Below are 26,826 nucleotides of genomic sequence, written 5' to 3' on the forward strand. Positions count from 1 at the left end.
CCATTTACGATCACTCAAACTCTAAAGATAGGCCAGCCATATAACCATTCAATCTTATGGCTCGAACCGCTCTTCTTAGACCGCGTCATAGCAGGTGCCACATATGTCAGTCATAGTAGATCTGGCCTTAACATGCTCACAACAGTCACTCATCGCAAATCTCAAAGCATCATAGACTGAAGCTACCAGAGAGTTGCACTACGGACTGCGTGGGTGATGTCCAGATTTCAATAGAATCTGAGGCTCTAACTACCAGAATTTATATAAGGATTGATAAACAATACATGGCTGCTTTCTTGCTCTCATTTCCCTCAGCGTGGAATCTAGCACCTCAAAATGCAGCTTTTTCGGTTTCTTTCACCAAGCTTTGCCATACCCTCCGCCATGGCCATGCCAGGTTCAAACAGGCTGGCTATTCATTCTCATCCTGTTGGTATCGGGAGCCCAGGCTGTCTCCAGGCCCGTTTTTCTCAGAGAACCGCGTGCCCTGAGAACATGGTATACTTCCCCAGTCCCACCCCCACGCATAACCTATCGTATCGACCCCGGGCTAACAATTGCACCATTACGCAGGACACGACCGAGTTAGCACGGGTATCTATCCATATAACTCCCGTTGGCAATAGAAATCAGCAGCTAATATGCATAATCCAAGGAGAACTCCTGGGCCTGCTGCCTACAACCAACACACCACCGAATCCAAACCGCAAGCCCACGAAGCTCCAGCGATTGGGTTCGTCGAGCTGGAGAGTCCTATCCATGAAAGTGCGTCTCTCACCCCAGCCCCAAATCAAGGATGCTGACATGCCACCTGCGTTGCGACAACCAGAGTAATGCCAGAAAGACGGCTACTCGTGCTGTATACGAGGCGCCTGGTGTCCCGGATGTTGCGAAGGGCGCTGCTATATAGGTGACGATCCTAAGGAAAGCTGGGGCTATTGTACGAAGGACTTTTGAGAATGGGACGCCCTGGGAATACTAGGGGCTGCCATAATACAGGGAAACTTGTCTCGCTAAAGCAGTACTGGGAAACAGAAAGGCGGGGAAATTCAAGCGCATACTGTGGCATTCGCGTACAAGCAACCGCCAGCCCGTCCACGGGCCGTCTGTGGCAGCTGCCGTATGGGGGCTTTCATGTAGTTCCACAGCTCAAAGGGTATATCGCACCTAGGTCACTTTCGGGCCAGATCCAGATGGCATATCGCCTGTGTATTCAATCCAACATATGCAGCTAGGTTGACAGAACCAAGGCTAGTTTCTAATGCTTAACCACGAGTAGTTGCACCTCAAATCTACGGTCATAGCGCATTCTAATGCCCGATCTGCAGCACAGCGATGGCCCTGTCAACGTAGTGGACGCATAACCACTCCTATCCACTAATTTGTCGACAGATGCGCGGACATCTCACTGGGCCGCAACGTTCTCCCGAGCAGCCTGTATCTCCCTCTCTATCTTTCTATCCCCTAGTGAGACCCCGATCTCCTTGATGACCAACCACGCTGGAAACAGAGCGATCGCCCAAAGGCCGAAGTTCATGTAGACACTGCCCACGGACGCCATGATAGACACACTGCTCAAACCGTACTGTATATACTCATTAGCCACGCACTGCAGTCTGAACATGATCAAACTCACTGAAACAGCCTGTGAAGCCGACTCCATTCCTCGAAGCAGACCAGCAATGCGGACAATTTCCGATTCATCTTTTGCCAGGTTGCCGACGATAAAGTACCTATAAAGGCCAGGTTAGCAGTGTGCCCCGATTGATATACCACCGATGAGAAGTCCACCTACAAGAACATGTAGTTCAACTGAAACCCAACAGTCCAAAACAAATACAGCGGCCACCCTTTCCCAAACCCGCTATCCGCCCAATCGTAATTCGGCTGCCTCTTATGAAAGTCCGTAACCACAATCGTCCCCCAAAGCCACCATGCTCCTTGCAGCGTCAGGATAAGAATAAACCCACCGCGACTCCGCAGCTTAAGCGAGAGCTTGCTGTCCAGAAAAGCACCAAGCAGATTCCCCGAAATAATCGCCATAACGGCGGACACAAACGACCCGAGCGCCCTGCTGCGCACAGAAAACCACATGGAGTTATACGTGAAGAAGACAGCTTCACTAAAAGTCGCCTGCCAAATCAACGGCGTGATGAGCAGGAAGTTCTTGCTAACCAGCAATCTTGTCATCGCCTTGATCTCATACCACACATCATTCGGGATGCTTAGTTTGACCGGGACTCCGTCGGTCCTCTGCACCTTCGCCGGGCTGGTAAGTAATAACCCGGCAAACGGCCCCAGCGCCTGCAGCGTAATGAAAATATAGTAAACGACGTAGGAGACACTCCCCGCCGTATTGCGATCCTTGTTGACACCGAGATTGATCGCCCCACCTACAATCTGCCCCATGACCCTGAACGAAAGCCAGAATCCAAGAAACTTGCCCTGATTATGCGGCTCCGGGTACGCGAGCGCAATTGCAGATTCAGCCATCCAGAAGATACCCGCTGAGAGGCCGCAGAGCGCCGCGCCGAAGAGCGTAAGCCAGTTGCTGTCGTAGCGGACCTGGGTGTAGATTCCCGCTGCGTAGGGCGCGTATCCCATTGTTCCGACGATGAGGGTCCATTTAATGCCGATGAATTTGACGACCACGCTGCCGAAGAAGCAGGAGAGAACCATCAGGCAGAAGGTGAGGGCGTTGGCGGTGTTTACGACGTAGGGTTCTGCGGCGCCGCCGCCGCCAAGGGAGTTCATGGCGCCCCAGATTCCGGGGGCGAGGAAGTTGCATAGACCTAGGATTAGGGCGTTGTAGAAGGTTGAGCGGTACCATTTTACTGTTTACTGTCAGTTTGTTTCATGGATGTGGAGGGGGGAAGGTAGCGATGTACCTGGATACTTGTGAGGCACGACGGGGTCGTTGGCGACCTCTTCGTCGGTGCTGAGATCTTTTTCAGCGACCATCTTGGATGTGTATTACGAATTGACTAGACTTGTTGAATGATCAAATGCTCCCAGCAGTGTTCAAGGGTAGCTCTGCTTCGAGAGATGACGGCAAGCAAGCCCTATATAGCCACGCTCCACTCCCCTAGTCCGCTCTCAGTAAACAATCAATCCCTCGGAAGCTGTCATCAGGTCAGCTCTAGATCCACAAGTACGAGACATGAGCAGCCCAGATCTCTCGGTCGAAACGTCCTCTTGTCAAAGAACGATTGTTATCCACATCTTGGCGGTGGTGATGTTTTCTGGTGGTTGGTGATGGTGTAGTATGGCCATTCGATTACGTGCTCGCACGGCATTTCAGCCACTTGATAGGTATACGTACGTACGGCCTGCCGAGGGTGGAATGTGGAACTGAAAATTACGGGTTGCAGGTTATGGTTATCAAGATCTCGATTACGCATTTAGCAATGTTCATTAACACCATATCAAGTCATCATCCATATCATATCAATCTGGCCCAGTCAATCCCAATACTAATAGACTACCCGAATAAGACACCAAAATGCACCAATTACCTCTAGCATCTGAGGTAGCTAGTCTACTCCGTGTCATCCGGGTGGAAAACCAACGCCCTAACCTCAATACTCTCCCTAGGAGATTCTCCCTCCGTCTCCGGATTGACAAAGGCCGAATGCGGCACGCGCCTCGCGCGACCATCAGTCTTCGAGTCAAAGCACTTGATCAGTGTAACTAGGTCCGTCGGCTGTCCATACCGGTAGTACCATTTGAACGCTGGGTTTGCGCGCACCCCATATGTTTCGCCCTCGCGGTCAGGGTAAACTAGCTTGATAGGCACGAGGTCGGAGTCGGGTACGCTGTGCGCGTCTGCGACCGCGAGCGGATCCTTGAAAATCGGCTTGATCGGTCGCCATACATTGATGATCTGGTATCGGCCTTTCAACAGCTTTTCGGCTTCATCGGGGAGGTGGTGTGAGACGCGGTTCTTGGATGCAGTGTAGGATTGGTCGATGTGGACGCGTTGGACGGGCCCGCGGAGGACAGCGTCCGGCTGGGGAGCTCGGTTGTCCTGAGGGGCGCGGCGGATTGTGTGGTCGAAGATGAAGATCTTGGTCGCGCCGGTTCTAGTCGGATTTCTCGTTAGTATATGATGTGTCTTAGATGGAACAAAAACAAGGACTCGAACGGGCGGACGTACGCATCCTTCAACAATTGCTCCGTCTCTGGGTAGTAGACGCGCTTGATCTGCTCGTCATCGAGGAAGTCCTTCTCGGCGCTCTCGTGGTAGTAGTATTGGAATCCGTTGCCGTCGAGGGAGTAGTCTAACTCTTTGCCGGAGACATCGGTGATTGTGACCGGGATTGTCTCGAGCGGCTGCTTCTTGTACGCCTCTGCGTCGCCGACAATGTTAGGGGTCGGCGGGGAGCCATCCTCGTGGTCTTTGAAGAAGTTGAGAGTTGTCTGGACATGATGCGGTTTATCGGAGGAGGCCGGTATAGTGGAGGTGGTGAGGATGGGGTTTGTGGCGGTTGAGGGGGGGAGTTGTACTGTTGCTGAGGCCATACTGTATACTTTTTTCTTTTGATTAGGGCTGTTGGTGTAGGATAAAGCTAATGTGGAGATGGATGAGTCCGGGGATGTTGCTTGGGCCTTATGTACTGAACAATGAGGGGTTGCCAATTTGTCAGATCAGCACGCAATCGAGAGTGTGACGCCTTGAGGTGCAATGCTGATAAATCCAAATGATACCTATTGGATGGCATGGCATGATGCAGATGTAATATTTACGAGGTCAAGCATGGCAGCGATGATGATATCCTGGATTTCTAAGCATAGTGATACTGACATGGGAGGAGATGGAGATGCGGTAAGCTTACAGGTTGCCTCTGTTGTACAGAATACACATAGGGAAAACTTGTTTGAACTTCGTATGCGTATGCAGGGTTGCAAGGATAAAGATGGTAAGTGTATTAGCGAACTAACCGACACTATGGGTTCTATCAAGCATCTATCTAGACCGAACAAGCTTCGTCACCGTCGTCCCGTCATCAAGCACTTTCTCTTCCTCCTCTAATTTATATTGACCCCATTTGGGAAGTAGCACGGTCCATACGTACCAGTATAGCACTCCAAACACAATCCTAAGTTTGTCAGTGACACTCTCCGTCGTGAACAGGTGATTATAACTTACACTCCAGTTCCAACAATAGCATAGGTAGCATAGAAGAAGTCCACGTCCCCCTTATAGTTAGGGGGAGGGATGAAGGGAGACACAAGCAACGCCACAGATACCGCAATCCGGATCCACACGGCTGGCAACCAGGCTTTGAATGGTCGAGACAGGTAGGGCTCTCGGTATCGAAGAAGCAGCAGTCCGCCCGTTACGGCGAGGCCGAATATAGTGCCCGGATATCCCTCGACATCCAGAATGAAGTTGTAAACGTCTCCCTGCGGTGGAAGGGTGATCACAAGCAGTGAAGGAAAGTAATGCACGATCAAACCCCATAACGGTGTCCCGAAGGGTTTAGAAGAGGACAAGGTGTCGCCCCAGGGAAGGAACCCCTGTCGTGCGATCTCTTGGTTGACGCGTGCCTGCTTCGTCAGACACGCAAGGAAAGAATAGGAATGAGCATACCAGTGCAAAGGTTACCACCATCACATTGCCAGCGGCCGAAATGGCGATGGCCAAGGGGAAGAGAATTCCGCCAACTCGCGGCCCAAACAGTCGCTCGAACAGCAGCGCTGCAACAAGTTCTCCGCTCTGTTTGATCTCGTCGAGTGGTACTACCAAGAAATAAGATGTGTTTGCCAGCAGATACAGCGCTCCCGATGTCAACAGCGCCGCCGGACAGACCGTCTTGATTGTTTGGATTGGGTCGCGCACTTCACTGAGCACGTTGTTGACGTTGTTCAGACCCGCGTACGAGTATAGGACTTTGAATAGCGAGGTTGACAGGAGATTCCAGCTCCAGTTCGATCCCTCCCACATATTATCCCACGCAAACGGGTGCGCCGATTGTCCAGCTCCGCTGGCGAAATCCGATGGCCGTAGCAGAATCACCCAGATTCCCGTCAACGACATGGACCCGATGAGGAATATCTTCAGCCAGCCAAGTAGGTTCTGGATCCAGATCCCCGTTTGTCGGAAACAGCCGTGGACTATAGTTATCGCTGTGAGCAGACCCGCTGCGATTAGTTTGTGCTGAAGCTCGGTCGGCTCGCCGCCAAACGCGAAGAATGTGTACTTTGCGAAGATAATACAGTTGCTGGCCGTAAAGCCCAGGAGAACGGCTTGTACGGCGATCAGCGTCGATGCGAGAAATCGCGGTCGCGGGTATGTGTATTCGAGGTAGACCTTGTCTCCTCCTGACCGGGGTAGCATGCAGCCGTACTCCATCGACACGACCATTCCACACGCCGCGAGAATCGTGCCCGCCAGCCATAGCAGAAGCGACAGTCCGATGCTTCCGGAAGATTTTACGATCGAGCCGGGGGTTGCGAATATGCCGCTGCCAATGACTCGCGAGACGACGAGGATATAGGCGGTCGTCCAGCTAAGGTATTTTCCAGGAACCGCTGTTGGGAGGCCATCGCGTCGCTGCTCTGCCTCGCCGTCATATCGCGGCTCGTACGACGGGGTCAATAGGGGTTGTGTCTCTGCCTCCATGGTTTCTGTCGCTGCTCACAGCAGCATGGAGATGTTGACTTTGAACATGCCGACCGAGGGAGTCGGCAAGGAGTGATTAGAAATGCAGAGCTCATCAGCAGCCAGTTGTTGAGGGTATCTGGCACGTCATTTAGTCACGTCTTTCTATCAGCAGCTGGTGTCAGGCAGGCAGCATGCTGTATCACAACCAGTCGATATGTCGCCGATGTGCCACAACCACCACCACCAACTCAACCCAAGCAAGCAGGATCCCAATCCAATCCACTAGAGTCAGTTCTGTTTGTAAACAATGCAATCCGCATCTTTCTCTACCGCCTTCCCCGTGCCTGAAAGTCAAGCTGGAGAGACCATTTGCCCCTTCATCACGTCATCCAACCCCGCGATTGGCAATGCCCTATTCGTGATAGCACACCACAATGGCGTCCCCAGACCCCCTGCCCCAACTGCAAATTACGCTCTTGATTTCAAACCATTCCCTCTCCGTCACATATATTACGCTCTCGTGCGAGAGATAGCCCCGAGTCAGCGATCCGGCCTGTTGTTGGAGATGGGGAGCTGCACGCAAGAATCGTGCTAATTTCATCACTGGTGCCAGGATCCGATTGACGGGCCCCGTCTGCGCATCATCCTGACTCATGTAAGCCTGTAAATACTGGCATTCTCCAAAAACTATCCTCCAAGACACATACATCCTATACACCCAGAATGACGACTGTCACGACTTTGACAACCACAACACTGGAGGGGAAGCGCCCGGCTATCTACCACGAGGAGATTCTGATCGAGCAGCGAGAGAATGTCACTTCGGAATCTGATAGATCAATAAGCCAGATACAGAATGCTCAAACGCCAAGTGTGACGCAGCGAGCCTTGCTTCTGCACGCCGCTCAGCAGCCCTACGCCGTGGTGACCGATCATGCCATACCATCTATCCTACACAAGGACGAGATCCTCATTAAGGTATGGTCCAAGCTTCTATATAACCCCGCGATATCTTCTAACGGCATCAGGTGATTGCCATCGGACTGAACCCGGTCGACTGGAAGGGCCCGTAAGTCATGCCACTTCATCTGAGATTATCAGATCCGATCTAACATCTAACAGGGCCTTCAACTTCGGCATCCCGAGTCTGCCTTGGGTAAACGGCCGCGACCTTGCAGGGGTAGTTGTACAGACACCCGATACTCTGGAGGGGTCCCGTCTACGCAAGGGCGACCTGGTCTTGGTACCTTCCACAGACTACCGCGACATCCGAAAGGCCGCGTTCCAGGAGTACGCCGTCACCACACATTACAACGCCGCAAAGATTCCCTCGACAGACTACGCCCACGCTGCGGCGTCGGTAGGAGTTGCCTTTGTCGCCTCTGTTCTAGCCCTGGGTGTTTCCTTGGGATTGGACTTTAGGGCGATCGCTGGATGCGCCGGGCCTAATCTACCAGATGTTCTGTCCAAGGTCGACCCAGGCACGATCCCCGCTGATGTGCGAGACGAGTGCTTCGCATCAAGAGATGAGATTGAGCGACCGAAAGCTGGCGATTGGATTGCTATCTGGGGTGGTGAGTCCTTCATGCTTCGCCTATTCCCCCTTACATCGTTCAACATACCTAACAACAAATAGCATCAACAACAACCGGCATCCTCACAATCCAACTCGCCCGCAAGGCCGGTCTTAAAACCATCGCAGTCGCCGATGTAGCCAGACACGGGGCCAAACTGCACGCTGCAGGCGTCGATATCCTCGTCGACAGACACGACACCACGCGGGCAGTTGAAATCATCCGCGGTGTAACGAAAGGAAAACTCCGATACGCCGTCGATATCGTCGGAAAGGATACAGCTACACTGCTACAAGCTACGCTAGACCCGACCATCGCTGAGAACGGCGCTCATGCACATCTACTTGGCCTAACAGGGCTACCGAAAGAACGCGACGAGAGAATTGTCTACCACACAGTCCCCATCAAGCTCTTCCATTCCTCTCCGGAAGTCGGTGAGGCGATGGTTACGTGGCTGGAGAGTCTCATTGAGAGCGGAACATTAGAGTTGCCAGAGATCATCAGGGCAGAGGGTGGGTTAGATGGGATAAACGAGGCACTGGAGATGCTGAGGCGGGGGGATGCGAGTGGGAAGCGGATTGTGGTGAGTTTAGACTGAAAAAAATGGCTTCTATTACGGATGGATATGGTTTGGATTGCATTGGATTGGCTGCGTTGAGTTATGATAATGATACACTATGATAGAGGCGTTAGATGGTCTAGAAAGAATAGCCACAGCATTGAGCTCATACACCCTATACGCAACTCTTGCTTCATCTCTCGAGGATTCTACGACCTCAAAAATTGGCTTATCAATCAGCCTACATCATCTCCTTCTCCAGGAGCACAGACCACCCAATAATTCGCTACTCCAAGACAAGACCCTGACGCCATCAATCCCGCAATGTCGCCATCCCCAAGGATTGGAGGGGCAAGCCGGTACCGGACGAGGGGCACGGATGGATTCTTATCGATATGGTGTCATTTGGAGTCGTTATTTATCCTCCGGTTATACATCTTCTCGGATGGTTTGTGCGCTGTGGCGGCGACGCTTAACTATCAACCGCTCTGGTGTGTTGAAGGACTAGGGATTAGGAGTTTAGAAATTGATCAAAATCGGATATTTGATGCCGATGTGTCGGCGTTTATTCTAATACCAGTCGCGAAGTTTTTATTTGGTGCTTTAGAGATCTGCTTGCTCGAGGTATGTTGATATATATATCAGAATTGCAAACAGGTTCACCTGGACATAAGGTAGAAAGCTATATTCTTCTATACAGTTGGGAATAATATAGACAAGATTAAACATCCACCCAGGTCTCTAGATAAGTCCGTAAGTCAATATCCTCCGGTTTCTTCAGATGGGGCGTGAGATCCTCGCCCTCTGCCGTCTCTCTCGTCGTCCACCCATTGCCGAACCATGCGAAGCGGTTTCCGCTCGGATTAACATAAGTAAAATCAAAGTCCTCCCAGCGCGGATCTCGTCGGATATAATTCAACGACGCCGCACTTCCTGGGAACAACCCGTGAATTCTCGCGCCTGGCCGCCCGCCGTTATACCACGAGCTGCAGTTATCCGTCCACACGGTGCGCGGGAAAAACTGATCTGAGTACTCCAGAAAGTCATCTGTAGCCTCTTTGCTAGGCGCGAATGACTTGATGCCTTGATTGCGGAATTTGCGGATGATCTTTGCGACGTATACGACTTGGTTTTCGACGCTGTTGGGGACGCTTCCGCCGTGGCCGGTTGCGTTGGGACCGCCAATCCAGAGGAAGTTGGGAATACCCGGAGTTGCAATTCCGAGGTAGTTGTAGGGGAAGCCGTAGGTTCCGCCGTGTTTCCACGCTTCTCGAAGATCGATGCCGTTTGCGATGATGGAAAAGGGTGGGACGTGGTCGACATTTGCGCCTGTCGAGCAGATGACTACGTCGACGGGGCGTTCAGTGCCGTCCTTTGTGATGATGCTTGTCGGTGTGAAACGCTCAATATGTGTTTGGATGTAGTCGACGTTATCCTTGCAGAGGGCTTCGAGGTAACCGGGGCCAGGTGTTGGGCGACGACAATTAGGAGGGAAGTCAGGGATGATTTTATCGGCGAGTTCGGGCTTTTCGGTGATGCGGGCGAGCATAAGCTGGCTCCATTGTTCGCGGAGGTTTGCGTTGATGGGGGAGTTCTTGAAGATAGCGCCGAAGCGCGAGAAGTAACCGTCTTCGACGGATTTGCGGTACTTGAGGTAGGTTTCGGGGTCTTTAAAGGTTTCGATCTGTTCTTTGGGGATGATGTTGGGTTCGAGGCGCCGCACCCCGACGGTGCCGAAGGAATCAGCGATCCAGGTGCGGTTGCGCGCGTAGTGGTCAACGTGTGCAGCGATGGGTTGGATTGAGGGGAGGACTTGGAGGCCTGAAGCACCGTTTCCGATGAGTGCGACACGCTTCCCTTTCAGGTCGACGTTATGGTTCCAGTTGGAGGAATGGAAAAGCGGACCCTGGAAGTCATTGATGCCCGGGTAGTCAGGGAGTTTCCACGCGTTGAAGTGGCCGATGGCGTTGAGAACGACATCTAACTCTTCTTCATAGACTTTGTTCTCCTTCAGGTCTCGCACGGTCACTTTCCACTTGCCCTTGTCTCCATACCATTCGGCCCGTTCAACCTTCTGTTGCGGGCGGACATATTTGTAGACGTCGTACTTGCGCGCGATGCCCTGCCAGTAGTCTCGAATCTCGTGGCCTTGTGCAAACTCCTCCGTCCATTCGGTGTTCGGCGAGAAGCAGGATTGGTATACGTGGGCGGGGATATCGCAGCGCACTCCGGGGTATGTGTTCTCGTACCATGTTCCGCCCTGATGAGTTAGCATTGCTCAAATGCAGATAGCCCCAACTCTACTCACCACATCGGCATTCTTGTCGTAGATGCGCAGATCCAAACCTGGGAGCTTCGCAGGCAGCAAGACCCCCGCCGTGATACCCGACAGCCCAGCTCCAATAACTCCAACCCTGATCGGTCGGACTTGGTCGATCGGATGCTCTTCGATCTCAAAGGCCGGTCGCGTGGAAAGTTTACTTTCCGTCGGCAGCACTGGAACTGCTTTTGTCTCCGGCTGCGCCTTTGTCTCTGTGAGGATCGGGAGCTCGGTCTGGGTGACCAGCGGTGCCTTGACTGCTGCCATCTTGTTCTTCTAACTGCCTTGGCTGTGTCTTCCCCTCCTTCGGCGTGAGTCGCCTTTTATCAGCATCAGGTAGCGAATCACTGCGGGGAATAGCATGGTGTGCTTTGTCTCGCTGACTCGGATGAGAGCAGTTCGGGGTCGAATGTCGAATCAGGAGGGTGAGAGTACTCTCCGAGCTCAAAGGTATCACGACATTGTGGACCCCGATGAGGTATGCAATTTCGCAAAGAATTGTATTTTTCATTTAAGCCAGTATTTGGAGTCAGCTGGGGCTTATCTTTCGAATCATTTGTTTCATTTGATTTACCAAAACAAAAAGTCACTCGCTATTCCGCAAGAACGTGAGTATGCCTCGAAAATCAATCAACCCAACCCAGATCCTTCCGTACGATGAATAGGAATCCGATGGCAGCTTGTTGGTGTACAGTTAGTAGAGCCTAATGATCTGTGGAAGAAAGTCCTTGTTTTCCTGATTGCTATCGAGGTATCAGTCGCCCCGGTTGATGGTGGAAACTATCCATGCTCCACACGAGACCTATGTAGAGTAACCTCCACGTTGAATATGTTATCACTATTTTGGGAATAGATACGCGAGGCATGTTCTTTGGTGGTCGCTGACGGCTTGGAAACATCCACGATGAGAGCTACCCAGGACAAAGGCTGAGTTTCAGGAGCCTCTGCGGCATGAATGCGACGTATACTTGCCGGACGATCTGATAGTCTCCATATCTTACATGGAGCAAATCACATCCACCCCAGGAGTATCTGTTAACCGATCATAGCACGTACTATCTCCAAGTTCCCAACCCTAATTCATCAGCGCCTCGACGTAATACAGTCTTATTAAAAGCGAACCTCTGCTACTTTTCAGGCTGGTCGGCTTCGAGTAGTATACTATCTACTCTGTCTTAGTTAAATCACATTGACCTACATACTCATTGACCTCTGGACTGGCAGCTCCAGCCGCATTGGCCTTTTTATCATGTCGTGGTCGGACTAGTCCATCGCTCGGGATGATCCCATATACACAAGCACCAGAATCGCCATGATGAGGAGGATGCCACCTGAGACAGTTAGAATAGGGTGTAGTCAACAGATTAACGATGGTTGACCTACCAAAAACTATATTCATCGCAGTGTAGCCGACCAATTCTACCAGCGCCCCCGAGACAATGGGACCAATGGTGAGACCTAGACTGGCTGCGGCATCGGTAAGAGAGAGGATTCGCGATAACCCGCCCGCTGGGCCGAAAATGCCTGGCCTGTTGTCTTGATACTCGCGAACAACCCCTGCGGTTTCCTAATTAGTCTCTAGTTATCACAATAGAGCAACATACGCACTTGTGACCTCGAGCACCCCGACTCCTCCGAGAAACGGTCTCACAATGCCAATCACAACAATTGTCGATGTGTAAAGTGCTTTCCCCGCTGTCAGGTCAGGTACAAGGGTCCTGTTGCCGGCTATACCCAGCACCGCCAACAACCCCGCAGTAAGCACCGCTGAAACCGCCGTAGGTAAGCGGACGCCAACACGGTCGCGTATCCAACCAACCAACGGACTGAGAAAGAGCGATGGCACGGAGAGATATCCGAACAATGCGCCCGCGCGAGCTGGCCCCCACCCGAACGCATCCTCGACGTAGAGGGGGATGGTTGCGCTGAAGCTCGCACCAACAGAGACGCCTGTAATAGGGACGAGAATGGCGACGAGGATTCGACTGTCGCGCAGGACAACGGACCAGAAATGTCCGGGTTCTGTCGGTGGCTGCTCCTGCTCACTCAAAAGTCTGTCCGTTTCACCTGCATCTGCCTCTTCCTCGCCAGAGCTAGACTCGGACACTGCAGCAGTAGCAGACGACGGCTCTGGCTCGATCATCAACAGCCGCAACGCAATATCCACGGCCAGAACGACAATCGGAATCGCCCAAGTCGCCCAATACCCCCACCACTCCAGCACCAACCCCGACGCCATCGGGCCACTAATACTCCCTAGACTCGCGCAGGACCCAACCATGCCCATAGCCGTACCCATGATATCCTGGCTCAACAGGTCGGCAAGCGTAGCAAAGCCGACGATCCAAACGACAGCACCCGCAGCACCCTGCAACATGCGACCGACAAAAAGGACAAAAAGAGAGCTTGACCAGGCGACCAGTACTGTGCCGATAATGCACACAATTAACCCCCAGATGAGCGGGCCTTTGCGACGCGGGGATTTATCCGCGAAGTGCCCGATAATGGGACCAGAAAGCGCAGAGACGTAGCCATGGACCGCGAGGATGGCGGAGGTGTACCATTGTGTTTCTGAGGCGTCGACGTGGAGGCGAGTCTCAAACATGTAGCCCAGAATGGGGACGAGAAAGGCGTACAGGAAGGTTTCTAATATGATGGGGTGTGAGATGCGGGGTTCTGGGGGTGGGAGCTTGTGGTTAACGCACCTGCGAAAAGAGCGATGCATATTGTGAGTACAATGAATGTTTTTGATGACCGCCACTTGAGCAGTCGAGAAGGCTGCTGGGTGGTAGTCATGGCGCGAGGGGATGGTGTCTCCAGGCTGGTTGGGGAGTGAGCAGGCTAAATAGAAAATAGACCTGAATACGAGCAGGTCGGAAGAAATGTAACCGAGCTCGCCATGCCAAGCCGACTAAACTACTCGTATATCTATATTATTCTATTAGTTTGTATACAGAGTGTTTGGAAGAATGCCATCCATGATGGGAGATTCAGGCAGCCGTAGGCAGAGACTTTGGAGCTCACCTCTTGGCGTTACTGAACTTGAACCTCTCTTTCTTTCCCCTCCATCTCCATCTGTCCTTTTCCCAACCAACACAGCCATGATTCACCTCGTCACCCTTCCACAGGAGCTCCTCCTGCACTGTGCCTCTTTCCTGTTCGGATGCGACTTGTCACGCTTAGTGAAAACATGCAGACACACCCACCGAGCCTTAAATCGTCTTCTCTATCAATGCGGTCTCAACAACACCCAGGAATTCCGCCAAAGATGTCTTACCTGGGCAGCGGGAAAAGGGTCTCTCGAAACTCTGGAGCGGGTGTTCGACTATTGCAGGCTGGATCAATATCACCTATTTGATGCCTTAATCGCAGCCTGCTGGTATGGACACCGAGATATCGTCCAGCGCTTGCTCGAAAACGGCGCACCGACAGACATACCACCGGAGGAGGAGGACGCGTGGAAAAATTGGAATCCAACAGTAAATCCGGCGCATAGATTCCCCGATGACAAGACTCCATACACAGGACCCTCGTTTTCAATGCCCACGCCGTTGCGATTCGCCATCAGTCGGGACCACGTGGATATTGTCGCTCATCTTCTCACTAGGGGGGCGAAAATTGACATTCCCGACGTATACGGCGAAGTAGCTATTCACACTGCCTCGCATGCAACCCTGCAAAGATCATGCGTGAGCTTGCTGCTCGAGGCCGGCGCAGATGTCAACGCCCGTAATACCTCCCATGAAACGCCGTTGAACAAGGCCACCAAGACTCGTCGCTGGGATTTGAATGCAACCATTATCGACGATCTCTTGAATGGCGGCGCGGACTTTACTGCTCAGGGGGGGGACAACGCCTCGATGCTACTAAATATCGTGACCTACGCTCGGGATGTCGAGTGCCTTCGTGTCGCGCTCAAGCATGGCATACCACTAATGCCGACCATCTCGCCATCTGAGCTCCTTCTCGCAGCAACGGCTGCAGGGAACGAAGACATTGTACACCAACTTCTTCAACGCAGCGATATCGACACCAGCATTGGCGATATCAACAACCACACTGCGCAGATGCTCGCCCTGAAGCATGGCCACGAAAATCTTCTCCGACTACTTATGCCCTACGTAGAAGAGAACATGTACACCTGGACTAACTATTCCGGACAAACACTCCTCCATTTTGCTATTCTGAGCGAAAGGATTAGTATGGTGCAGTTTATTCTGGACAACACTGGAGGATTGCTCGACTTCCGTGACCGACAGGGCCGAATCCCGCTCCACACTGCTCTTGTACGCCACGAATACAATCCCTGTATGAAGGAAATCATCCGACTGCTCGTCGACGCCGGGACCGAGCTTGAATTGTTAGACTGCCAAGGGAGATCGCCATTTCACCTCGCTATAGCAACCGGTGATATCGAGATCCTGCGTTTCTTCCTCGATACGCTAAAGCTCCGAGGCGGCAATAGTGCCGACAAAGAGATGAGCGCCCCTTGGACGACGCTTGACTTTAACTACTCTCCTGAACGTCGGGAACTCCATCGGTCCATTGCGTTTGTGAGCCATGAGGATTACGCATTTCGGAATGGACCTGTACTCGATTTAATGGATTCGAATGGAGTAACGCCGCTGCGACATGCCCTTAACAAGCAGCGAGAGGATATGGCGGAGCTTTTACTGAGTTACGGGGCATTACCTGTGGAGGAAGGTGAGAATGGGCCCCAAAATGAGTTTTATAATAGCATGGCACGGATCCGGCGGCAGATTGAGCGGGAGCGCGAGGAGGAAGAGAGGGCGCTGGCGCTGCAGACCGAGCAGTAGACAGGAGGGTATTCGAAAATGGTGACCCAGCTTTCCAGTAGGGATAAGTAATCAAGGTTATGTCAAAGGAAGAAACTAAAAGCAGATAAATAAAAAGTGCTTATAACAACGAGCCCTGTAGGTCCCCACAAGTGGCGTCTACGTCCAAAGACGGCCAATGTGGCAATCCAACATTCATGGTGTAGTCAAACTGGTACTCATCTTGCAACCGAGCAAAAGGATCGACAAGCCCTAATTCTTGAGGAGCGGAATTGAAGAGACCACTAAGATCAGGCATGGGAGAACTGTTCAGACCGCGTCCAATGCTTTGCAAGTGTGGTCTCCTCGCTGGGTCCAACATCGACGCCATCCTCTCCAGGCCGGGCGCCATGAGCTTCGTAAGGTGCCACCTGCCCGCTGGAACAGCTCGAAAACGCTGGACGAGACTTTCGTCAGATTCCAAACGTAGTCTGGCTCGATGAGGTAATTGCCGTATTTGAGAACAACCTTGACGAGGAATGTATAGGCAAAAGCAGTCATACAGTGTAGATACGAGGGCATGCCAACCACGACCCCGGCGACTACCTAATGGAATCATCGAGAATGACGTTTATTGTCGACGTCGCGGCGGAAACTGCAGCGGTCGCGCAGTCCCAGAAGTAATGTGGGATTGGCTGACCGGTAGGAAGGCCGCGGAAGACGTGCGAGTTGAGATGAAGCTTTGCAAACTGGCAGTGTAGATGCAATGCTTTGCGCGGGAATGCACCGATGGATTCGTACTGCTCTGCAGGTAACAAATCTTAGCCCTTTCATTAGGTCCGGTATGTACGAGGGTATTACCAGAAACCGAGGTAGACCAGTGTCTATGCCATCCGTCTAGCTGATTGTTGAAATAGCCGAGTTGATGGAGATAGGCGCGAGGGATGGGCTTGTCTGTGTCAGAGCCAGACAATTCTCGTATACTTTTGAAAATGTCCAGAAGCGCTATCTGGCCGAGCAAGCGCCGATCCTGGTGGTTAGACACAGGCGACTTCAAAAAGCTTTCGATCTCTTGCATTGAACCATCTTCGTGCACGATAGCTGGGCGCCCATACAGCGTGGCAAGCCTCTGATCACACACTCGCAGAATGAACCACAGCCTTGCACCATCCGCGGCCTCTGTGCTCTACCTTTTCACTGCCTGACGATGTCTATCGTACAAATCGCACTCGGAGGCAAGAAGAATGGCGTGGCCGGAATTTCGCCACGAGATTTCGCTGAGCCAGTATGATGCGACGCACATAGCGCGGAGGAAATCGCGGCTTACACGGCACTCAAACATGGCGAGCGATATTAACCGTCAAAGCTCCGTATTACAGATAGTGTAGACATGGTCTGACTGCGAGTCATGGAGCGCCGCGACAGTTAGGATGGCGGCCGTCATGATAGGGGTCTTTCTTCGCGTCTCGTTTAGGGAGTCATAACGGCAACTGATTTTGTAGAAAAGGCATCAAGACCATCACGATATTGTGTGAAGAGTCGCTCTGCCTCGCTCTCGCTGACTGCTCCGCGCTGGGTAAAGTCATTTGTATCCTGGTTATGTTGCTGGTCTAAGACACCAGGAGATCTCAGGGACTTCAGTTTAGTAAGTGCGTAGAGAGACTGCATAGGAACATGGGGTAGGCTAGGATCTTCAGTTGCAGAGAACTCTGGGGATCCGTCTCGCGAGAAACCGGAATCATCGTGATGATTGCTATTCTCAAACCCCCGATCGGCATCTCTCAATGGCTTCGAGTGTAATGTCTTGCGCAGTGCCGCAGTCTGCAAGACCTTGGGGTCTGGCAAGCCGAGCTTCTGGACTAGTTGGCGTAGTAGTATATGTGTATTCTCCAGGTCTTTGAGTATCGCATCGATGTATCTATACGCCTGTCGTCAGGAGGGAGCTCTCACCGCGATATCAACTACATTAGGCGTTGGGCTTACTGTGTCTTTTCGTCAATGATGGTCTGTAGGTTCTTATTCACCACGCATTGTAGTCTATACTTTGCACAACGACGACATGGTGTACCAGACTCGTCTATCAGACATTTGATCTGGTGTCGCTTGGTTAGTCTACATACTTGGTGGCTGAGAGAAGACGGACCTTTTGTCTTCGGCAGGCTGAGCATGCTGTGATTTTGCGTACTAGCGATGGTAGATTTGGATCAGTAGTATCATCTTCCCACAGTCGTTTAGACATTGCCATCTCATGAGATGAGCAGTGAACAAAGACAGGGGGTAATTAGCTCCTTTATCAAGCGTGCGGGGGTCGGCAACATCTCCCAAGATCACTTTACGGTCATGCAGCAACTCATATAAAGTCCATATTGCTTGCATAAGTTGTAACCTTATCCTTCTCTCATGCTAGTACGCCAAGTAGAATCAAACACCATTACTTGTCTGCAACATCGCGGTCAACCTGGCCCTGACAGCCTCTCCCATATCCTTTGTAGAGGTAGTCCCATTGATGTCTTTAGTCTTCACTCCGCTACGAAGTGTCTGCGAAACTGCCTCCTCAATAGCCCTGGCCTCGGTTTCCATGACAAAACTATACCGCAGTAGAAGTGCGGCGTTGAGAATAGCCCCTACAGGATTGGCAATTCCTTGCCCAGCAATATCAGGTGCTGACCCATGCACCGGCTCATAAAACCCCTTAGTCGGCTTGTCACCCCAATGCTTGCATGGAAGATCAGCCAGGCAGGCAGAGGGTAGCACGCCTAGTGTTCCAGGAATCACACCGGCAAGATTAGACAGAATATCTCCAAATGTATTATCTGCCATGATGACGCTGTTAAAAGCCGTCGGGCGCATTATCATCAGCGTTGTTGCGCTATCTGCTAATTGATGTACAAGTTCGACCTCTGGAAACTTGTTTGTGATGGTCTTGGTAACCACTCTGCGCCAAAGTCGAGAGGTAGCTAGGACACTGTTATTGCCATAGCTGATAACATGTTTGACGGGTACAGCATCCGACAGAGCGAGATGAGCGGCTATATGAATGATTTGTTGAATTTCGGATTTCTTGTACGCCTACAGATCAGAAGCGTAGTCTTCTTTCTTGGTTTTAGGCCCGTAGAAGGCGCCCCCTGTGTTTTCTTGTAGTACAAGGAATTTTGTCTACTTGACCAATTCTTCGTGCAATGGTGTCCGGCCACCGGGGAGATGTTTACACGGTTGGATATTGGCGTAGACATTAGTTGCCTGTTGTAGACGGAGAGTTGCGCCCTCGGGTCCTTTAAAGCCATGCTGCTTGCCGTCCCATTTAGGGCCGCCAACTGAGCCTATGAGGATTGCATCCGCGTTCTTTCCTTGCTCTAGAGTTTCGTCGGTTACAGAAACACCATATTAGTCAATCGAAGCACCCCTGAAGGGCCAGTAGATAAAGTTGAATTTGGCGCGGCTGTTGGGGAAAAAACTAATAGCTTCAAGCACGGCGACGGCTTCGTCACAGACTTCAGGCCCGATGCTGTCGCCTCCAATGACGAGGACTGAAAACTCAGGCTTTGACATGCCGATATTGGGAGAAAGTGTAGTGTGGTTGATGATAAGATGTAATAGCTAACATCGGGGCCTTGAACTTCTTTATCTATCTACCGACCTGCACCCATGCGACCAACTCTCTTCGACGGGGGAAGTCCATCCATCTTACCACCCCACGACGGCGGAACACCAGGACAGATGTATGACCGGGGAGATTACCGGTCTTATTGACTAATTATGATGCTTAAGAGAGTTTGCTAGTGCTTCCCCGCCTTTTGGAAGGATCTCGGTGATGTGGCCGACCCTGCATGGCTCTCAATCGGACTGAAGCATATCACAGCGGCTCGTAGCGCCAGCATTAGCATGCATGTCCGGATGGATGACCGGTCCTGTGAGAACTCCCCCGCAATGAGCAGCGAGATCGCTTTCTGGAAATTTTGTACTGCTTCGATCAATGCCGGTCACCAGGATGCAGGGTCCGCTGGGCCTCCGAGTTGGAAGGCTCCCCATGGGGGCTTTAGGTTTGAAAAGTTATCTAAGAAGGGATTGGTCACCAGGGCAGACTTCGTACAGAGCTCGGCCAACAGTTCTTTTCTTGCTTGAAGTAAATTGGGAGCTAACAAAGATGGCCAACAAAGACTCCGTTTACGCTGAAGGTGCTCAGCATGTGGAGCTGGCGGAAGCAGATGAGATAACCAAGGCCAATGTTGACAAGTTCGGATCATACGCCAAAATCGACTCTGTCGAGATTAAGCTCGTACGAAAGCTAGATATGTGGATCATGGTATTGTCTTCCTCCCCAGTTTTCGACTGTACGCTGGCTGACCATTGGGTCTTTCTAGCCGACTCTGTGGGTCATGTACTTTCTGAATTTCCTCGACCGCAACGCTATGATCAACGGCAAACTAGACACGCTCGTTCAAGACTTGACTCTTGTCGATTCGCAATATAATACATGCGTTTCGATCTTGTTGGTGGGTTACCTTGGTGGCCAAATTCCCCCCAACATGCTTTTGAGTCGGGTGTGCCCTTCGTGGTACATGTCCGGTATGCGAGCCTTCACTTTGGTAGTTACTGAAAGTGCTGGACTCATTCACCCATAGGATTCATGACTGCCTGGTCGCTCGTAAGCCTGCTGACATATATGGCACACGACTATCATACCATGCTTGTGTGCCGATTGCTACTCGGCGTTGTGGATTCCCCAGTATCGCTCCCATCCCAATAGCTCCAACTGGAAACTTCTTGGTCTAATGTCTATAATTCTCTCCCGGGGCGCTCTAAATGCTCAGTATGCTCTATACACGCAAAGAAATAGCTACGAGGATATCCATCTTCTATACTGGGACCATGGCAGCCAGCGCCTTTGCCGGCATGATTTCCGCCCCTATTTTCTCACACCTTGGAGGAGTCAATGGACTTTCGGGTTCGCAGTGGTGAGTGGATAAACGCAAGCGAACATTTGTAAGCCTAGCAGACTAAATATGAGCAAGCTATTCATTATCCAAGGCGCAGTGTCGCTGTTGGCTGCCATCTTTTCGCTCGTTCTGCTGCCAGATACACCCAAGCGCACATGGTGGCTGACGGCTGAAGAGCGCGTTTTGGCCGGTATTAATCTCAACCCGAAACAATCAGTGATCCATCCATTGACTAACTTGCTTGTCGCATAGCCACTCGGACAGTCCGAGATGCCACCAACCGCCGAGAGGCCGCAACACGCGTCTGGACTGGTCTCTGGGAAGCCTGTGCCGACCCACTGCCATGGATCTTCTGCCTCATGGACTGCCTGCATCTGTCTGCGAACGGTTTCAAGAATTTCGTCCCGACACTGGTGAAAGAAGTTGGCTTTGAAACTACCACCGCGCTCCTCCTTACCTGCCCCCCGTACGTCCTAGCTGCATTCGTGACCATCTTGGTCGGTTGGAACAGCGGCCAAGTCAACGAACGCACCTGGCACATTACAATCTCCAAGCTAGTTGCAATCGCAGGCTTCACCATCTGCGTCGCAACACTAAACACCTGGGCCCGATACTTCGGCGCCATGGTCTTCGTTAGCGCATCCTACGGCGTGAATACCATTATCTTAGGATGGGTCTCTAGTGTCCTCGGTCAGTCGGATGAGAAAAAGGCTGTGGCACTGGCCATGTGCAATACTTTCGGTAATCTTTCAGCGGTGTATACTCCTTACCTTTGGCCGGACTCTGCTGCCCCACGCTTTGCTACGGCTATGGCCTCCTCGATTGCCTTCTCGGCGGGTGTTATTGCTTGTGGCTGGGTGCTGAGGTTTACCATCGCGAGGGCGAACAGGAGACTTCGAGAGGAGGATCCGGAGACTACGAACTTTTATGTATACTAGCGAGTCCTATAAGATCCGTCCTTATTGACCTGTCGCTCCTGTCTAAATAGTGACTGGGCGACGGTTCACCGAGTATAAACCCCCCCTCCCGTCGCCTTCCTACCACTAGTCGGCTGCTGCCTCGAAGTACGACCCTTCAACTGATCACTAGTATATCGATAATGGCCCAATATTATTGCAATGTGGAAAGTCCGATCCCGCAACGTCCATATAAAGTGAACGACATGTTGTCAACCAGACTAGTAAGCGAGTCGACCCCTCTGGAACCGGTTGCCAAGTTCATCAACTGCTCCTGCGCAAGTCCTACGAGGTAAGTAGATCCGTAATCGTCTCCAGCTTGCGGGGCGCTCTCATTTATCCAAAACTTCGCTTAAGAGATGTGGCGCCCTTCTGGCGGCTGTTCTTCATTCGTAGATCCGACATGGCGGATATTCCCTTTCCAGCGTCTATGGCTCCATAAAAAAGATTCTATACGAAACATGATATTTTGAGATAGCTCAACGGCCACTATAAAGACTGTCAAGAGGTACGATTGAGGTCGGCTGTCCATCATCTTTCGTTTTGTTCTTGAACTGTTGTTCTCTCCCCCAACGCCGTTCTTTCAAGCCTCTATCCGAGCCCTGATCTGGTATCAGTTTCCCTCTTTTTGGCCTCCATTCTTTTTACCTCCCCTAATCAACATGCGTTTTGCTCTTGCCTCGATCCTGGCTGGCACCAGTTTTGTCGCAGCCTGGACTGAACTGTCCCATGCGCCCTTCATGAACAAGAACATTGATGCGATCGTGGTCCCCGGCACCTACACCTCGCACATGCACACTTTCTTCGGGAGCGACGCAATCACCAATGTCATGCCCACTTCAGCTGACCTCCAGAAAGGCTGCTACACGGGCAACAACCCAAACGATCTCTCGGTCTACTGTATGTGACAGTCTCCCCCACACTTGGGTCACTAATATCCAACAATGATACACCAGGGGTCCCGACACTGTACCACGTTGACGGTGACACCTTCACTGAAGTTCCCATCTTCAAATTCAGCACCTACTACACGAACAGCTTCGCCGAAATCGCCATCCCCCAAGACTGCGCCATGATCTCCGGCAACGCCTCCGCAAAGTCCCAAACTGAAGCCGAGAACCCGTACAATGACCTAGAATGGTTCTGCGAGGGCTCTGAAGAGCGAGAGTCCGACATTGCCAAGATGCCCACCAGCACCTGTGACCAGCATCTTCAGGTCAACCTTGTTTTCCCTTCCTGCGTCAATCCGAACAGTATCGCCGAATACGACTTCCCAGACGATTCCAACAACTGTCCTGAGGGGATGCTGCGAATCCCTCAAATCCGCTATCGCGTTCTCTACGATACTAAAAAAGTCGCGCCGGATGGATGGAGTGGCACCGCACCCTTCCAGCTTAGCTGCAGCGATACACCTGGCGACGGCTACTGCTTCCATGCTGACTTTATCAACGGCTGGTTTGAGGACGCGGCAGAGAATATGCTGATCAAGGGTGGAGGAGGTTATAATGATGGCCAATTCATTGCGGGTGAGCACGGGTCCGAGGCTGTTGAGGCTTCCTGTATTCCGGCGGACCAGGACCCGGAGAATGGAACCAGTGACTACCTCACCAGTCTGGAGATGATGGAGGATGGTGATGTCCCGGAGAGCAATGGTGACGATAGTTCTTCAGCTGCTGAGACTACCCCGGCGACTACATTTACCCCTAGCCCGACTGACACTGTGTCCTCCTCAACCCAGGCCATTCCGATCGTTTCGATCTCCGCCACAGCGTCTTCTATCCCGACCTTCGCCGCGGTACCTACCCAGGGCTCGGCTAATATGTCCTCCGGAGAGGCAAGTGATTCCACCGACCATAAAAAAGACTGCGACCATGTCCCTGGCCGAATGGTCGGTCGGAAATTCAAAAGGGTTGCTGCCGAACAGGTTATATAGCAGGACTCAGGGCTCGAGGGCCTCTCCGGGTGTTTCCTTAGCAAGCGAGCCTTTCGGCTCAGGATCTACGTGTCTGTCAGACTTGCTAATGTATGGCGTCAATACTGTATTCACATCTTCTGTATATTACCCTTCTTTTCATATAAGTAGGCCACGCATCTAGCATGGCTCTAGATTATCCAATTTCATACCATATTGGCGCCGACTGCACTGCGGAAAAATGGAGCAGCATCTATACTACTCGGAGAAGGTAGAGCGACATGGCGTCCAAAATATCTGCATCAAGGTATATTCTTGAGGTAGGCTACATTCGACGCAGGACGGGGTCACTGTTTGTGAAAAGTCCAAAGAAACACCTGAGGTGCCTTTGTGCGTTTGAGATGCCCCCGAGTCCCCGCTAATTGGGCGACTAGATTAGAACTGAAACTTCCAAGAGTTGTGCCATTGTCCCCTGGTTGTTCTTTGTCATTCCTAGTACAGTTGGGTCCCAGTGGGAGGTGTGAGATGGTGCTACGTAATAATTTGTCTTCAACCACATTCTCACAGATAATTAAACCATGATAAGTCTATACAGCATGATGTGGCAGGGATATTATCTACAATGCGAGGGTCTCGTGCGTAGGTGCTACGATAAATCTCTGGCTGTGAAGCTCGTACATAATATGGTCGTGTATTCATTGTTAGATTGTCTGGCCATTTCCACAGGGCGCTACTACGGCCAGAAAGGGAGGACTGATTTTACCCGTCTTTGTTATCCATGAAAGTCATAAGGAAGGTTGGACATCCTAGTTATTTGTATCGCTTGACTGGGTCTACCTCTAAGATGCCAGTCCGTACGTGTCCTTGGTATGAGGACGAAAAGTGCTGAGCCATAGATTGGATCATCATCCAACTAGGTACTGTTACGGCATCGATGACTGAGGGTTGAATAATTCTATTCGTTGGAACACGCTTTCATGGGGATAGCCCTCTTGCCTTGCCATTCAGCACGCACCAATCCACACTTAAATTGTGCTGGAGTCTTGGGCCATGTCAGACCGTCATCTATACTTAACTGCATAGGGCATTGACACCAGAAGGACAATCGGACCCAAAATAGCACACTAATTAGAACTTCGACTTGAAACATTGCTCTTTCTTTCTTTCAGGTTTTCAGACAATGGTTCTATGACATATCAAAAACTTTGCTCAAGAGTGCACCGATGCCCCTATCCTATTTCCTATCATATTATTGATATCCTATCTTTAAGATGAGGCAAAGAACACGGAATGTAACCACTCACCCAGCCAAAATAGCACCGAAGCAACTTTCCCATTAGAGTAATAATGCTGCATACGTGCAAAATCGATACTCGCTGCTGGCAGCCAGCCTCGACCATAAAATGCAGAAAAAACCTGCAACCGCATCATCTATAATTGTACTGATAAAACCGCCATTGTGAATGTCAAAGATCCTCCATATTCTGACTGCGTAGCGAACCCTCGCACCAATCAGCTGTAGTCAGATGTCGTCAAAGCGATCTCAAAACAACATTGTATGAGGTTGCCCCCTCCAGCGCAGAATATTCCTATGATAATCTACCTTGAGTGGATGGAAGGGACCTCCTGTCTCATGACACAAAGGCAAACAAAAGAACATGTATCTTTCCCCTGTTTTACATATAACAAAGTCAGCCAAATTCCATCCCAGCTACCATGGAGCAGTCGGGCTATATAGTGAGCCATCAAGGAGAAGATTGATGTATCATTATCATCTCAACAACCTACACCATCAAACAGGATCTACAACATATACTCAAACAGAAACACCATCTACAACATATACTCCAATAGAGGCACCATGGCTAGACTCTCAACAATACCGCAAGTACCAACCCGCACCACACTGAAGTCGTACGCAGATTTGACCGACAATGTGTCGGTTCCATCCAGCAGTGCACCAGCACTGAGCTCGCGAAGCAGCCCAGTAGTTCGCTTCAGCGACTCGAGCACCCCCAAATCCAAATCCGATTCCAACTCCGACTCCGAGTCGACCTCCCACAGCTCACGGGGTAGTTCAGTGGTTAGGTTCAGTGACTCGTGTATCTCGAAATCCACCTCCCCTGCTACTACTGACGCAAGCTCAACAGACGCAAAGCCCGTTGCATTCGCCGTACCGGTATATAGGGCCCCTAGCACTCGCGGACAACCGGTACCGAGGGTTCTCTTCAAGAAAGATACCTCGACCCCCAAACAATACGTGACGGTGGTAGAAAGCTTGAATTGTGCCAGGATTAACAGGAGGTTTGGAGCCGGCACACTAGAGGATCCCGCGGTATGTATTTCCTGACTCACGATACTTCTACTTTTTTATTGTACTGGTTGTCTGACTGTGGGACTGGCATAGATTCTCTGGCTCTGTAAGACAGCCGGTATGTCCGAAGCCAGAAAGGAAGCGGTTGAGGCGATTTGCTCTCGGGCGTGCAAGGCAGTGGGGTGTACAATTTTGTGGATTCGGTGCGTGCCCCTACCTCTATTCCAATACTCTGGATGAAATATACAGCTCCTAACGTCGTCAATGCGACACAGAATGTCAGATCACAGCACCACCCGATCGCAGAGCGCCGCTCAGACACGGAAGGAAATGCTGATGTCCAGGGGTCAAGCCCAGGGGAAGGCCAGGGTCATTGGGCAGCGCCCCGACGATCCCCATATCACGGCGTTTATTGGCAACTCCCCAACATACGACTTCGAAGGTCATATCTTCGTAAGCTATGCGAACGATGGTCGCAAGATCCCGGTCCGGTTTGCGGACCCTAAAGAAAGGGAATACTGCAAACCGGACGAACCGGAACCCATCGTACTATGGGACCGGCGGGAGTCTATGAACGAGGCATTCCGCCTCGGTCTTTTCGATCGGAGTAGGGGGGACAGCTACAGAGGGACAGGTCGCCGGTGCTCGACCGATTGTTAAGCGTATTGGATGCAGTCAGCCAAGTGGTATCGGGGATAGAGGAGTTTGTTGTTGGTTTTATCTTTAGTATGCGTTTAGTTGTACAATATCCACTGGTTGTTGCGCACCCATAAAGTGTTTTTAGAGTCCGGAGTATTACCGTCCACAACCCGGAGACCCAGACATAAGCCCAATAGAAAACTTCCTCCTTTTTATTCTGTCGAGTCTTGTGT

The 26,826-nt window shown here is 51.5% G+C and overlaps 9 protein-coding genes across 9 annotated transcripts; 4 read left to right on the forward strand and 5 right to left on the reverse strand.

Annotated features, from left to right (window-relative positions):
- Nucleotides 1-1,405: 1,405 nt before the first annotated feature.
- On the reverse strand, nucleotides 1,406-2,961 carry BJY04DRAFT_229180 (uncharacterized protein; the record flags this gene model as incomplete). Its single annotated transcript, XM_073719005.1, has 4 exons — nucleotides 1,406-1,585; nucleotides 1,637-1,733; nucleotides 1,850-2,834; nucleotides 2,889-2,961. 4 exons carry the CDS (start codon nucleotides 2,959-2,961, stop codon nucleotides 1,406-1,408), a joined length of 1,335 nt encoding a protein of 444 aa, XP_073569073.1.
- Nucleotides 2,962-3,538: 577 nt separating this feature from the next.
- Nucleotides 3,539-6,625, reverse strand: BJY04DRAFT_229181 (putative methionine permease; the record flags this gene model as incomplete). The annotated part of the gene is made up of 5 exons (XM_073719006.1): nucleotides 3,539-4,082; nucleotides 4,157-4,419; nucleotides 5,015-5,099; nucleotides 5,150-5,550; nucleotides 5,594-6,625. The coding sequence occupies 5 exons, from the start codon at nucleotides 6,623-6,625 to the stop codon at nucleotides 3,539-3,541; spliced, it is 2,325 nt and encodes a 774-aa protein (XP_073569074.1).
- A 687-nt stretch (nucleotides 6,626-7,312) lies between these two features.
- Nucleotides 7,313-8,850, forward strand: BJY04DRAFT_229184 (zinc-binding alcohol dehydrogenase family protein). Its single transcript, XM_073719007.1, has 4 exons — nucleotides 7,313-7,585; nucleotides 7,636-7,676; nucleotides 7,730-8,181; nucleotides 8,244-8,850. Exons 1-4 carry the CDS (start codon nucleotides 7,331-7,333, stop codon nucleotides 8,777-8,779), a joined length of 1,284 nt encoding a protein of 427 aa, XP_073569075.1. The 5' UTR covers nucleotides 7,313-7,330; the 3' UTR covers nucleotides 8,780-8,850.
- Nucleotides 8,851-9,461: 611 nt separating this feature from the next.
- On the reverse strand, nucleotides 9,462-11,528 carry BJY04DRAFT_229187 (flavin-containing monooxygenase; the record flags this gene model as incomplete). Its single annotated transcript, XM_073719008.1, has 2 exons — nucleotides 11,049-11,528; nucleotides 9,462-11,000 (listed from the first exon to the last, which is right to left on the reverse strand). Exons 1-2 carry the CDS (start codon nucleotides 11,325-11,327, stop codon nucleotides 9,462-9,464), a joined length of 1,818 nt encoding a protein of 605 aa, XP_073569076.1. The 5' UTR covers nucleotides 11,328-11,528.
- A 795-nt stretch (nucleotides 11,529-12,323) lies between these two features.
- BJY04DRAFT_229189 (MFS transporter) lies at nucleotides 12,324-13,873 on the reverse strand (the record flags this gene model as incomplete). The annotated part of the gene is made up of 4 exons (XM_073719009.1): nucleotides 13,766-13,873; nucleotides 12,669-13,706; nucleotides 12,444-12,617; nucleotides 12,324-12,391 (listed from the first exon to the last, which is right to left on the reverse strand). Exons 1-4 carry the CDS (start codon nucleotides 13,854-13,856, stop codon nucleotides 12,324-12,326), a joined length of 1,371 nt encoding a protein of 456 aa, XP_073569077.1. The 5' UTR covers nucleotides 13,857-13,873.
- Nucleotides 13,874-15,789: 1,916 nt separating this feature from the next.
- Nucleotides 15,790-19,119, reverse strand: BJY04DRAFT_208795 (Zn(II)2Cys6 transcription factor domain-containing protein; the record flags this gene model as incomplete). The annotated part of the gene is made up of 10 exons (XM_073714035.1): nucleotides 15,790-15,907; nucleotides 16,030-16,292; nucleotides 16,322-16,441; nucleotides 16,492-16,640; nucleotides 16,697-17,019; nucleotides 17,056-17,168; nucleotides 17,226-17,300; nucleotides 17,399-17,753; nucleotides 17,819-17,954; nucleotides 19,047-19,119. The coding sequence occupies 10 exons, from the start codon at nucleotides 19,117-19,119 to the stop codon at nucleotides 15,790-15,792; spliced, it is 1,725 nt and encodes a 574-aa protein (XP_073569078.1).
- An 860-nt stretch (nucleotides 19,120-19,979) lies between these two features.
- Nucleotides 19,980-21,710, forward strand: BJY04DRAFT_208797 (major facilitator superfamily domain-containing protein; the record flags this gene model as incomplete). The annotated part of the gene is made up of 6 exons (XM_073714036.1): nucleotides 19,980-20,138; nucleotides 20,197-20,401; nucleotides 20,458-20,527; nucleotides 20,647-20,790; nucleotides 20,844-20,962; nucleotides 21,025-21,710. 6 exons carry the CDS (start codon nucleotides 19,980-19,982, stop codon nucleotides 21,708-21,710), a joined length of 1,383 nt encoding a protein of 460 aa, XP_073569079.1.
- A 680-nt stretch (nucleotides 21,711-22,390) lies between these two features.
- On the forward strand, nucleotides 22,391-23,661 carry BJY04DRAFT_220386 (DUF1996 domain-containing protein; the record flags this gene model as incomplete). Its single annotated transcript, XM_073716854.1, has 2 exons — nucleotides 22,391-22,628; nucleotides 22,685-23,661. 2 exons carry the CDS (start codon nucleotides 22,391-22,393, stop codon nucleotides 23,659-23,661), a joined length of 1,215 nt encoding a protein of 404 aa, XP_073569080.1.
- A 1,840-nt stretch (nucleotides 23,662-25,501) lies between these two features.
- Nucleotides 25,502-26,614, forward strand: BJY04DRAFT_220387 (uncharacterized protein; the record flags this gene model as incomplete). The annotated part of the gene is made up of 3 exons (XM_073716855.1): nucleotides 25,502-25,975; nucleotides 26,048-26,157; nucleotides 26,230-26,614. 3 exons carry the CDS (start codon nucleotides 25,502-25,504, stop codon nucleotides 26,612-26,614), a joined length of 969 nt encoding a protein of 322 aa, XP_073569081.1.
- Nucleotides 26,615-26,826: the final 212 nt, after the last annotated feature.

Source organism: Aspergillus karnatakaensis (genome assembly GCF_047715665.1).
Source record: "Aspergillus karnatakaensis strain CBS 102800 unplaced genomic scaffold BJY04scaffold_39, whole genome shotgun sequence".
In the NCBI taxonomy this organism is placed as follows: Eukaryota; Fungi; Ascomycota; class Eurotiomycetes; order Eurotiales; family Aspergillaceae; genus Aspergillus; species Aspergillus karnatakaensis.

Bases quoted from the DNA above. Each gene is read 5' to 3' on its own strand.
- BJY04DRAFT_229184 (XM_073719007.1), top strand. From the start codon at position 7,331: ATGACGACTGTCACGACTTTGACAACCACAACACTGGAGGGGAAGCGC. The intron at 7,677-7,729 runs GTAAGTCATGCC...AACATCTAACAG, and splicing joins CCGGTCGACTGGAAGGGCCC to GGCCTTCAACTTCGGCATCC. The intron at 8,182-8,243 runs GTGAGTCCTTCA...AACAACAAATAG, and splicing joins TTGGATTGCTATCTGGGGTG to CATCAACAACAACCGGCATC.